This window comes from Pongo pygmaeus, chromosome 20 (genome assembly GCF_028885625.2).
Source record: "Pongo pygmaeus isolate AG05252 chromosome 20, NHGRI_mPonPyg2-v2.0_pri, whole genome shotgun sequence".
NCBI lineage: Eukaryota > Metazoa > Chordata > Mammalia > Primates > Hominidae > Pongo > Pongo pygmaeus.
The window spans coordinates 17,180,216-17,193,860 of NC_072393.2; the positions used below are offsets into that span (position 1 = coordinate 17,180,216).

The 13,645-nt window shown below is 48.2% G+C and overlaps 1 protein-coding gene across 3 annotated transcripts in view; it reads left to right on the forward strand.

Moving 5' to 3' along the window:
• Window positions 1-13,645, forward strand: part of NWD1 (NACHT and WD repeat domain containing 1) — a 68,205-nt gene that overhangs the window by 13,930 nt on the left and 40,630 nt on the right. For all 3 annotated transcript variants that reach the window (XM_054465901.2, XM_054465902.1, XM_054465904.1), the window contains exons 4-6: window positions 1,057-1,174; window positions 2,325-2,483; window positions 10,440-10,637. In XM_054465901.2, coding sequence (XP_054321876.1) covers window positions 1,057-1,174; window positions 2,325-2,483; window positions 10,440-10,637 — 475 coding nt within the window. The remainder of the gene's footprint in view (window positions 1-1,056; window positions 1,175-2,324; window positions 2,484-10,439; window positions 10,638-13,645) is intronic.

Sequence of the window (13,645 nt, forward strand, 5' to 3'; positions counted from 1 at the left end):
CTTCCTTCCTTCCTTCCCTACTTCCTTCCTTCCTTTCTGACAGAGTCTTGCTCTGCCACCCAGGCTGGAGTGCGCTGGCATGATCTCAGGTCACTACAGCCTCGGCCTCCCAGGTTCAAGCGATTCTCCCGCCTCAGCCTCCCTAGTAGCTGGGACTACAGGTGTGTGCCACTGCACCTGGCTAATTTTTGTATTTTTATTAGAGACAGGGTTTTGCCATGTTGGCCAGGCTGGTCTCAAACTCCTGATCTCAAGTGATCTGCCTTGCCCTCCCAAAGCACTGAGATTACAGGCGTGTAATTACAGTTGGGATTACCACACCTAGCCTGGTGCTGACCCTTCTCTTCTCCCCCAGAGACCCATTCACAAATCCTTTCCTGTGTGCCCAGAGCCCCTGCAGGTTCAGCCTCATCCTGCCTCTCCAGGACATGGTCTGAGCCCCTTTCATTCACGTAGCCTCTCAGTCTCTTGCCCTAGTGCATCCTCCCAAGGATGCTTCTGACCATCCAATCTGATTATGCCTCTTGTCTAAAACCTTCCATAGCTCCCCAGTGCCCTCAGTCTTGAGCCTGACCTACCCAGCCTGATATTCAGTGCCTTCGTGATCTGCTGCTTACAAGCTCCCTACTCTCATTCCCCACCAGCATCCCCTAACCTGCCTTGTATAATTCAGTCCTCCCAAACTCAGCCTGCTCTTTCACACCTCCAGGCCTTTGCCCATGCTGTTCCCTTGCCCTGGAATGCCATTGTTTTCTGACACATTTTGCCACATAGATGCCCACTTAATTCTGAGGCTCAGTTCCAATGCCTCTGCCTTCAGGAAACATCCCCTATTCCTCCCAGAAAGTCCCATGACCTCTGGCTTCGATTCTCTGTGTCCCAGATGTCGTCCTCTGCCCCAGCCCTGACCACTGGGCACATGGGGGTATGTCTCTCTCCCATTGTATCCTCTTCCACTCCAGCACTGTCTGGAACATGAGGTGAATGAATGGGCTTGTGTGTGGAGTGAATGAACGGGCTTGTGTCCAAGCTGCAGTCTCCCTTCTCCTCTGCCAGGTGGCCCCTCAGCCTCTGTGGTTCTCAGACACAGTTGCAAACCTGCGGAAGCTGAAGGAGTTGCCCTACCACCTGCTTCACTCGGGCCGCCTGGAGGAGCTGAAACAGGAGGTTCTGGGTAAGGGCTGCCCCCCATCTCAGGGGACTGAGCCTGGTGACTGCACCGCACTCCAGCCTTCTGGAGCCTGGGGAGGGTGAAGGGCAAACATGGAAATCCTTCGTTCCTCCTAAGGCAGAGGTTCTCACAAGGGGCAATTCTGCACCCAGGGGATGCCTCACAGTGTCCGCAGACAGTTTTGGTTGTCACAGCTAGGGGAGAAGGCACTACTTGAATCTGGTGGGTGAAGGCCAGGGATGCTGCTCAATACCCTACAGTGCACAGGACACCCCACCACAGAGAATAATCTAGCTCCAAATGTTAGCGCATAGGGTTAAAACCCCTGCCATATCATGAGAGACCCTATCTGTCTGTCTGTCTGTCTATTTGTCAGTCTGTTCATCCACCTATCCATCCATCCATCCATCCACCCATCTTCTGTCTGTCCATCCATCCATCCATCCATCCATGCACTCATCCATCCATCTATCCATCTAACTATCCATTTATCCACCCATCCATCTATGATCTCCTTATTGAGCCATGAGCTGGTTCTAACCATCCATCCATCCATCCATCCATCCATCCATCCATCCATCCACTCATCCTTCTGTCTGTCCATCCATCCATCCATCATCCTATCTATCTATCCATCCACCCATTATATGTCCATTATCTATTCATTCATCTACCTTTCTGGTCATCCATCCATCCATCCACCCATTATTCTATCAATCCACCCACCTATCTTTCTGTTTGTCCATCCATGCACCAATCCACCCAACATTCTATCTATCTATTTATCTCTCTCTCTCTCTCTCTATCTATCTATCTATCTATGTATCCATCCATCCATTCACCCATCCCTGTGATTCTTAACCAGAAGAGATTCTGCCCTCCCAGGGGACACTTGACAATGTCTGCAGACATGTTTGATTGTCACACTTGGGGTGGGAGTGCTACTGGTATCTGGTGGGTGGAGGCCAGGGATGCTGCTTTACATCCCACAATACATAGTTCAGCCCCTTACCACAGAGAATGATCCTTCCCCAATGTCACTACTGCTGAGCCTGAGATGCCCTGGAGGAAATAGAGAGATGATTCTCCACCTCCCAGGATGAACTTATGGGAGGTAGGCACTTCCCACATCCTCCCCCCTTCTCTCCCTCAGGCAGCATGAGCTGGATTTCCTGCCGGGGCATCTCTGGGGGCATTGAAGACCTGCTGGATGACTTTGACCTGTGTGCCCCTCACCTGGACTCTCCTGAGGTTGGCCTGGTCCGTGAAGCCCTCCAGCTCTGCCGCCCTGCTGTGGAGCTCCGAGGCATGGGTGAGTCCAGATGGCCTGGACAGGAGTGACCAGGACGGGCATTGACTTCTAGAAACATGCTCTCCTCATTGAGTCATGAGCTGGATTTTCATCAACTCTCATACCTTTCTTGTCTAAACATGTGAATTTTTCCCCAGCACTGCTTCTAGAATTTTTTTTGACATGTGGTATCGCTGTGTCACCCAGGCTGGAGTTCAGTGGTGCAATCGTAGCTCACTGTAGCCTCAAACTCCTGGGTTCAAATGCTCCTCCCACCTCAGCCTCCTGAGTAGCTAGGACCACAGGTATGCACCACTGTGCCTTGCTAATTTTTCTATTTTTTGTAGAGACAGGGTCTCACCGTGTTGCCCAGGCTAGTCTCAAACTCCTGGGCTCAAGTGATCTTCTTGCCTCAGCCTCCCAGAGTGCTAGGATTATAGATAGACATGAGCTATGGAGCCTGGCCTAGAATTTTAAATTGAGCCTGGGAGAGCTTTGGACTGAATACTACCAAAGCAGGGCCCATCCTGTCACCCTGGACTTTTCTTTAGAAAGTGCCAGGTAGGGCTGGGCGCGGTGGCTCACACCTGTAATCCCAGCACTTTGGGAAGACGAGGCAGGCAGATCACAAGGTCAGGAGTTTGAGACCAGCCTGCTCAATATGGTGAAACCCTGTCTCTACTAAAAATACAAAAATTAGCAGGGTGTGGTGGTGGGCACCTGTAGTCCCAGCTACTCGGGAGGCTGAGGCAGAATTGCTGGAACCTGGGAGGCAGAGCTTGCAGTGAGGCGAGATTGCACCACTGCACTCCAGCCTGGGCGACAGAGTGAGACTCCGTCTCAAAAAAAAAAAAAAAGAAAAAGAAAGAAAAGAAAGCACCAGATAGGAACTATTTCGAGAAAACTCAAGGAAATTATGTAGGTACATATATGATAAGAGAGAAAACAAAGTTCCCACATATTTTTTATTGATGAAATTCAAAATATAATAATAACTGAGTACAAAACTTAGGGTTCAAAGTTGGTTTTCACTATTATCTGGTCCATTGCAAACACAAGGCTGTAAAAATTATTCTCAGGCTGAGCACGATGGCTTACACCTGTAGTCCCAGCTACTTGGGAAGGTGAGGTGGGAAGATCAATTGGGCCTGGGAGGTCGAGGCTGCAGTAAACTCTGATTGCTCTGCTGCATTCCAGCCTGGGTGACAGAGCGAGACCCTGTCTCAAAACAAACAAACAAACAAAAAAAACCTATTTCTAGCTCCCAGATGACTTGGGCTGGGTCTGGCCCTCAGACTGCAATTTGCTACTCCCTGCCCTAGAGCTTGAAGAATCTCTCCAAGTCTTCAGACGCTCTGGCCATGAGGATATTCTGTTTGGTTTTGTTTTAATTATAGCAAAATACATGTCTTAACCATTTTTTTTTTTGAGACAGGATCTCGCTTTGTTGCCCAGGCTAGAGTACAGTGGCATGATCTCAGCTCACTGCAACCTCCGCCTATCAGGCTCAAGCGATCCTCCTACCTCAGCCTCCCGAGTAGCTGGGACTACTGACACGCACCATCATGCCCAGCTAATTTTTGTATATTTTGTAGAGACGTGATTTTGCCATGTTTCACAGGTAGGTCTTGAACTCCTGGACTCAAGCAATCCTCCTGCCTCAGCCTCCCAAAGTGCTGGGATGACAGGCATGAACCACTGTGCCTGACCCCCATCTTAACCATTTTTATGTGTGCAGTTCAGTGATTAAATATATTAATAATGTGCAGCTATCACCACCATTCATCTCCAGAACTTGTTAATCTTCCTAAAGTGAAACTCTAACTTCATTAAACATTCACTCTCTGTACTAGTCTGTTTTCACACTGCTGTAAAGAAACACCCAAGACTGGGTAATTTACAAAGGAAAGAGGTTTAATTGACTTATAGTTCCGCATGGCTGGGAAGGCCTCAGGAAACTTACAATCATGGCAGAAGGGAAAGAGGTGTGTCTTTTTTTTTTTTTTTTTTGTGAGATGGAGTCTTGCTCTGTCGCCCAGGCTGGAGTGCAGTGGCGTGATCTCGGCTCATTGCAAGCTCCGCCTCCTGGGTTCACACATGGCAGCAGGCGAGAGAGAGGGAGCAACTTCCTTATAAAACCATTGGATGGCCAGGTGTGGTGGCTCACGCCTGTAATCCCAGCACTTTGGGAGGCTGAGGCAGGCAGATCACTTGAGGTCAGGAGTTTGAGACCAGCCTGACCAACATGGTGAAACCCCAGCTCTACTAAAAATACAAAAATTTGTTAGGTGTGGTGACACATGCCTGTAGTTTCAGCTACTTGAGAGGCTGAGGTGGGAAAATTGCTTGAACACGGGAGGCAGAGGTTGCAGTGAGTGGAGATCCCACCACTGCACTCCAGCCTGGGTGACAGAGTGAGACTCTGTCTCCAATGAAACCAAAAAACCATCAGATCTCGTGAAAACTCACTGTCATGAGAACAGCATGGGGGAACCACCCCCATGATCCAATCACCTCCCTCCTGATCCCTCCCTCAACACGTGGGGATTATGGGGATTACAATTCAAGATGAGATTTGGGTAGGGACACAGAGCCAACCCATATCACTCCCCATTCTCCCTTCACCCCAGTCCCTGGCAACCACCATTCTATTTTCTATCTCTATAAATTTGACTGCTTTAGGTATTTCATATAAGTGGTATTTTACAGTATTTGTCTTTTATTCTCTGACTTCTCTTACTGAGCAGAACATCCTCAAGTTTCATCCACATTCTAGCATATGTCAGAATTTCCTTCCTTTTTTTTTTTTTTTTTTTTTTTTTTTTTGCATGACAGAGTCTCGCTCTGTCACCCAGGCTGGAGTGCAGTGGCACGATCTCAGCTCACTGCAACCTCCACCTCCTGGGTTGTTCAAGCAATTGTCCTGCCTCAGCCTCCAGAGTAGCTGGGATTACAGGCATGTGCCAGCACACGCAGCTAATTTTTGTATTTTTTAGTAGAGATGGGGTTTTGCTATGTTAGCCAGGCTGGTCTCGAACTCCTGACCTCACGTGATCTGCCCACCTTGGCCTCCCAAAGTGCTGGGATTACAGGCATGAGCCACCATGCCCAGCTAAGAATTTCCTTCCTTTTTAAAGCTAAAAATTTCCTTCCTTTTTAAGGCTTAATAATATTGCATTTCATGAATATGCCACATTTTGTTTATCCATTCATCTGTCTGTGGACATTTGTGTGTTTCCACCTTTAGGCTATTGTGAAAAGGAATCACTAGATCACATGGCAATTTTGTGTTTAACTTTTTGAGGAACCACCACTTCATTTTCCACAAAAGCTACACCATTTTACAATCAAACTATGGGAGACAGTAAATAAAATCTTTTTCTCTACCCTTTTATGTTCAGTGCTAGGGGCCTGTGAATTAAACTAACAAAAGACAGCTTAACAGAAGAAAGGGCTCACACATTTTAATTTTATATGCACAGAAGTTTCACAGAAAAGTGAAAACTCAAAGGAATGTTTAGACCTGGGGCCTTAAATACCATGTTAACAAAGAGCAATAAATTGTGAGGTGAGTTCACAAAGGAAGGGGGAATATTCAAGATGCTTAAGTCTCTGTATCCAAAGTGCTTCCCCATGGATGTGAATAGCATGTTAAAAAGGATGACCAGTGGCCTGTGATTCCCATGCAGAGCTTCTAATCCTGGCTCTGCAAAGCATCCTTGAATTGTCTGCTTCTCTTTATTCTCCTGGCCATCAGCCCAGGGCCAGTCCTGCTGTTTCTCCTCCAGACAGCATCCTCAGAGGTCTGCCTACTTTGGATTAATTCTTACCCTTTGGTTTATTTTCCATACAGCACCCAGAAGAATCTTGAAAGCCCAAATCGGCTGGGGTGGCTCAAGCCTGTAATCTCAGCACTTAGGGAGGCTGAGGCAGGTGGATCACTTGATGCCAGAAGTTCAAGAGAGAGGGAACAAAAGCAGGGAAAATTGCCTTATAAAACCATCAGATGGCCAGGTGTGGTGGCTCATGCCTATAATCCCAGCACTTCAGGAGGCTGAGGCAGGTGGATCACTTGAGGTCAGGAGTTTGAGACCAGCCTGGCCAACAGGGTGAAACCCCATCTCTACTAAAAACGCAAAAATTAGCCAGGCACGGTAGCACGCACCTGTAATCCCAGTTACTCGGGAGGCTGAGGCAGGAGAATTGCTTAAACCCAGCAGGCAGAGGTTGCAGTGAGCCGGGATCACACCACTGCACTCCAGCCTTGGCGACAGAGCAAAATTCCATTAAAAAAAAAAAAGCCCAAATCTCACTAAGTATCTCTCTGTTGAATCTTCTAGATGATTCTCCCATTGTCCTTGGGATAATGACCTTTCCAGTACTGTAGCCTACATGGCTGTGTATGACTCACTCTCCTGGGAGATGCTTGTCTCCATCCTTACTGCCCCAGACAGTGATGGAAACATCCAAGCTTGTGTGCCGGGGGCCCTGGGCTGGGACTCGCCTCCCCCAGCCCTTCTGTGGCACCTTTGGAGCTCAGCTAAATGCTGTTCCTCAGAGAAGCCTTGTCTGGCCACCACTGAAGCTTAACTTCTCTCTGTCTCCCCGATCCTTGCCTCTGAATTTTCTATCACTGCACCCTATTTTCCATCTGTCTTGGCTCTTTTTTTTTTCTTTTTTTAGAGACAAGGTCTTGCCCTGTTGTCCAGGCTGGAGTGCAATGGCATGATCATAGCTCACAGCAGCTTCAAACTCCTGGGCTCCAGCAGTCCTCTCACCTCAGCCTCCCAAGTTGCTGGGAACACAGGTGCACACCACCACCCCTGGCTTGTCTTTGCCTTTAATTATGATTTCTCTTGGTTTTCTTTCGCATCATCTATCTGCCACATCAGACTGTGAGCTCCATAAGGCCAATGGCATCATCTGTTTTCTCCCTGCCAAATTTTTACCTTTAACACATTGATATGGTTCAGCTGTGTCCCCACCCAAATATCATCTTGAATTGTATTTCCCATAATCCCCACGCATTGAGGGAGGGACCAGGTGGAGATAATCGAATCATGGAGGTGTTTTCCTCCATGCTGTTCTCCTGATAGTGAGTAAGCTCTCAAGAGATCTGATGGGGCTTTTTTAAATAAGGGGCTTCCCCTTTTGCTCGGCTCTCATTCTTCTCTCTCCTCCCGCCTTGTGAAGAAGGGCATGTTTGCTTCCTCTTCCACCGTGGTTGTAAGTTTCCTGAGGCCTCCTCAGCCCTGTGGAACTGTAGGTCAATTAAACCTCTTTCCTTTATAAATTACCCAGTTTCAGGTATGTCTTTATTAGCAGCATGAGAACGGACTAATACACACATAGACCACAAATTTTGAGCCCCACTGTGTCGATTGAAATCTTGGCGCTGCCAGTTCTTGGCAGTGTGACCTTGCAAACCCTTTACCATCCCTCCCCCTGCCCCACAGCCCTCAGTTTTCCTATCTGCAAAATAGGGATGCTGAGTGACCATCCCACCTAAGGCTGCTGGGAAGAGTATGTGCATCAATTCACACAGAACCTCCACCCGTGTTGCCATCGAGGGTCCTGTTACTGTCATATGATAGCATCGTTGACATGAACAGCCTAGGATGAGCTATTTCTGCCCTGAAACCCTATTTCTGTCATCTGCAAAATGTGCAATTGAACTAAAATGTGTCCAGAACTCCACCCAATGTGAAGATGCTGGTGCCTGCAATCATTTATGCCTTTTTTATGCATTCACACAACCCCTACTGATTACCTGCCATAGCCCCAGCTCCCATGGGGACCTAAATATAGTTAATGTTTGTCTCAGCCTTTAAGAGAGGGAGATGGGGCCGACTGTGGGGGTTCACGCTTCTAATCCCAGCACTTTGGGAGGCCCAGACAGAAGGATTGCTAGAGGGCAGGAGTTCAAGACCATCCTGGGCAACATAGCGAGACCCTATCTCTATAAAAAAATTAATTAGTTAAAAATAGATAGATGGCTGGGCACAGTGGCTCACGCCTGTAACCCCAATACTTTGAGAAGCCGAGGCAGGCAGATTGCTTCAGGCCAGGAGTTTGAGACCAGCCTCGGTGACAGTGAAACCCCATCTCTACTAAAAATACAAAAATTAGCCGGGTGTGGTGGTGCATGCCTGTAATTCCAGCTTCTTGGGAGGCTGAGGCACAAGAATTGCTTGAACCCGGGAGGCAGATGTTGCGGTGAGCCGACTGCACTCCAACTTGCACGACAGAGCAAGACTCTGTCTCAAAATACACAAATAAATAAAGAGAAGGAGATGGAACAGCATACCAAACAACTGGAATTTAAGGCAACTGGAAAGAAAAATAACGCGAGAGGCGCTCGCCAGGAGTTGTAAACCTTGATGGAGCAACTTCCCAGGAAAACAGCCTTGGGCATGACTTCCCAGTTTAAGGAAGATTTAAAAGCCCGGATCTCTCGGCACGTTCCCTGCAAAGCCTGTGAACGTGGCACCTGTGGCACCTGTGGCACCTGTTGACAACCTGTGGCACCCCCAGCACAAGGAGGAGGTGTAGGAACAAATGTTATCACCAGAGGGCGCTGCTGGACAACCATGTGCTCTCCGTACATCCAAGCAAGCTGGCAAATGGGGACTATTCAACATAACATCCTAAATGATCCAACGCGATCACAAGTCCTTTTTTTTTTTTTTTTTTTTTTTTTTTGAGAAGGAGTCTCGCTCTGTCACCCAACTTCTGCCTCCCGGGTTCCAGCGATTCTCCTGTCTCAGCCTCCCGAGTAGCTGGGATTACAGGCCCGCGCGCCACCATGCTCGGCTAATTTTTCTTAACAGCCTATTTTTTATAGAACGGTTTTAGGTTCACAGCAAAATTGAGTGAAAGGTACAAAGATTTCCAATATATCCCTCCTCTGATCCTACTTTTATTGAAAAGGTTGAGTCTGAGCACAGTGGCTCACGCCTATAATTCCAGAGCTTTGAGGGGTTGAAGAAGGAGGATATCTTGAGCCCAGGAGTTTGAGACCAGCCTGGGCAACATAACGAGACCCCGTCTCTACAAAAAATAAAAAACTAATGAGGCGTGGTGACGTGCATCTGCAGTCCCAGCTACTATAGAGGCTGTGGCCGGAAGATCACTTGAGCCCAGGAGTTCGAGGCTGCAGTGAGCTGCGATCGTGCCACTGCACTCCAGCCTGGGTGACAGAGTGAGACCCTGTCTCTAAAAAAATAAATAGCCAGGCACGGTGGCTCACACCTGTAATCCCAGCACTTTAGGAGGCCGAGGCAGGTGGATCACTTGAGGTCAGCCCAGCCAACATGGTGAAACCCCGTTTCCACTAGACACACAAAAATTAGTTGGGCGTGGTGGTGGGCACCTGTAGTCCCAGCTATTAGGGAGGCTGGGGCAGGAGAATTGCTTGAACCTGGGAGGTGCAGGTTGCAGTGAGCCAAGATCGCGCCATTGCACTCCAACCTAGGTGACAGGCTGAAACTCCATCTCAAAAATAAATAAATAAAATAAAATAAAACAAACAAATAAATTAGCTGAGCGTGGTGGTACATGCCTGTAGTCCCTAGTATTTGGGAGGCTGAGATGGGAGGATTGCTTGAGCCCAGAAGTTTGAGGCTGCAGTTAGCTTTGATCATGCCACTGCACTCCAGCCAGGACAACAGAGTGTGATAAAAGAGGAAGGAAGAAAGGAAGGGAGCAAGGGAGAGAAGAAGGGAGGGAGGAAGGAAAGGGAAGCATTCTAGGCAACATGGGCAAAGGCTGGAGAATGGAAACAGCTGGGTGCATCTGAAGCAAGGGTAAGTGTGTCTGGAGAGCAGAGAAGGAGACAGGAGCGGACAGCAGAGGCCAGTAGCTGAGGTATTGTGTCTTCTTTTGTCCTGGAGCCCCTGCAGGGAGCACAGACTCAATTGGCAGGGAGGGTACAGAGGGCTCAATCCAGGCAACTTAGTCTACATCCCTTTGTTGCAGAGAGGAGCCTCCTGTACACAGAACTGCTGGCCAGACTCCATTTCTTCGCCACCTCACATCCAGCACTGGTGGGACAGCTATGTCAACAGGCCCAGAGCTGGTTCCGGTTGTGCACACACCCTGTGCTGGTGCCCCTCAGAGGATTCCTCCAGCCCCCGGGAGGACCCCTCCGGGCAACCCTCAGCGGTTGTCACAAAGGTGAGTCTCCCCAGCATAGCAAAAATCCCAGCAGGCACCTGCTTGCCTGCGGGCAGTGAAGGCCAGGTGTTTGAGGTTGTCCTCTGGGACTCCCCTGTGCTAGTTGGGAGGCCCCAAGCTTGCCATCAGAGCCTGCCTCTGCTGTCTCATGCTGAATCAGCTCTCTCTGCCCCACCTCAAGAGACTGTAGATGTCTCATATAAATTCTTCTAATGAGCCCAATGCTAGGGGATGCCTCCAAGCTTCCCATCTCCAAGGGATTGGTGCCCATCTGACAGTTTCAGCTGTTTACAAGTTCATGCTAGTAATTCTGAAAGCTAGGAACTGATGCCTGACAGGCCCCTGAGAAGCTGAAGGAACTGTAAGCAGCCCTTGGAATCCCAGAATGTAAGGGAGAGGAGAGGATTTAGGTTTTGCCATCCATTTGTCATTCATTTTTTTCTTCCTTCCATTCATCCATCCATCTATGCATCCATCCTTTCATTCACCTTCCTACTCTTCCATCCAATTACCCTCCCATCCATTCATTCGTCTATCTATCTACCTCCCACCCTTCCATTCATCTATCCATCCATCCACCACCATCCCACCCACCCATCCATTCATCCATCCATCTACCATCCATCCATCCATCCATTAATTCACCTTCCTACTCTTCCATCCAATTACCCTCCCATCCATTCATCCATCTACACTCCCACCCTTCCATTCATCTATCCATCCATCCATCCACCATCCTCCCACCCACCCATCCATTCATCCACCCATCTTCTCTGCCACCCTTCCATCCATCTACTGCCCCATCCATCCACCCATTCATCCACCTTCCCACTCTCCCATCCATCTATCCTCCCACCCTTCCATCCATCTATCCATCCATTCACTCATCCACCCACCCATTCATACATCACTTGTCCATTCATCCAATCATCTACCCACCCTTCCATTTATCCATCAATTCATTTATCAAACCACTTTCCTCTCCATCCATCCATCCATCCATCCTCCCACCCATCCACCCATCCATCTACCCACCCTGCTACCTTTCCATCCATCTGTCCCCCATCTATAAATCCATCTACCCTCCCACTCTTTCATTCATCTACTGTTCCACTGTTCCATCCATCCACCCATCCACCCACCCATCCATCTATCCATCTACCCTACCACTGTTTCATTTATCTAGCCCCATTCATCCATCCACCCATCCGTTATTCATCCATTCATCCAATCATTTACTCACCCTTTCATTAATCTATCCATCCATCCATTCATCAAACCACCTTCCCATCCTTTCATCCATCCATCCACCCACCTACACACCTTTCCTTCCATCCATCCACTCACCCATCCATTCATCCATTCATTCATCCTTCAACCCTTTCTTTCTTTCTTCCTTCCTCTCATCTATCCACCCATCAATCATTCACCCCTCTACCCACTGATCCTTCCATTTTCTTCATCTGATCATCTTCCATTCATTCACTTACCCCTCCACCCATCCACACACTTAGCCATTCGTCAACTTTCTCACTTCAATTTCACCTAGAAACTGATTCCTCCATCTACCCATCTACCTGCCCATCCACTCACCCACTCACTCATCCAACTAGCCACCTGTCTACCCACACATTTACTTCCATTCACCCATCTATTTATCTGCCCACCCACAATCTCTCACATTGATTGTGAGACCACTGAGTTCACCTGTGGTTCAAATGTCAGAGCTCCTCACTGTGCCACATGACCTGGCAGTGAGAGCTGCACTCCCCAGGCACATTACTTTCAAAATAGAAATGCTAAGAGACACTAAGTACAATGCATGGAGGAGTTGATTTAGGGGCAGCCACTAGAATGCTGTGTTGAGGATTCTGAGACTGAAGCTAGCTTAGTGGGAAAGAGTGTGTATTTGTTAGGATACAAGCTCAGATGTTGTAAAAAAAAAAATGGCCAAAATATCAGTGGCTTAAATAAGACAGGAGTTTAATTCTCTCTTATGAAATAGTTCTAGCAAAAGCAGAGGCAAAAGGGAGTCTTTAGGGTGTCTGGGACCCATACTCTTTCAATCTGGCTGCTCTGCCATTTTCAGTGTAGGGCTGTCCTCATTGGCCCAATATAGCTGCTCCAACTCCTACCATCAAGATGACATTCCAGCCAGTGGGGAATAGGAGAAGCAGATGGTAGGCCTCTTCATTTTAAGGGCACGACCTAGAAGCAGAACTAAATATTTTCACTCCTGTCTCATTGACAAGAACTTGGATATCTCCAACTGTAAGGAAGCCTGGGAAATATGTTTTTATATTTTTATTTTTATTTTTACTTTTTATATGGAGTTTTGCTCTTGTCGCCCAGGCTGGAGTGCAGTGGTGCAATCTCGGCTCACTGCACCTCTGCTTCCCGGGTTCAAGCCATTTTCCTGCCTCAGCCTCCCAAGTAGCTGGGATTACAGGCACTTGCCACCATGCCTGGCTAATTTTTGTATTTTTGTTAGAGACGGGGTTTCACCATGTTGGCCAGGCTGGTCTCAAACTCCTGACCTCAGGTGATCGCCTACCTTAGCCTCCCAAAGTGCTAGGATTACAGGGGTGAGCCACTGTGCTCAGCCAGGGAAATATGGTCTTTGTGCGGATAACCATGTAATCAGCTAAAACCTATGGGCTTTTGGGTTTTATTACTAAAGGTGAGATGATAGAATGACTATGGGGGCACAAATCGCACATAGTGCTGTGATTGATTAACGAGGTCTGTCATGGCACAGGCATAGGAAGTTACAGCTTAGCGTGACATTTTTGTCATCTCTGGCAGGGAAATGTTCTGTGTTTCAGGTCCACTGTGCCCCATTGTACATCCTCTAGTCCTGTTAAAGTTGAGAAAGTTCTTACCCATGTGGGCTTCAGTTTGTTCATTTTTAAAATGAAAAGTATGGCCAGGCATGGTGGCTCACGCCTGTAATGCCAGCGCTTTGGGAGGTTGAGGCAGGTGGATCATGAGGTCAGGAGTTCAAGACC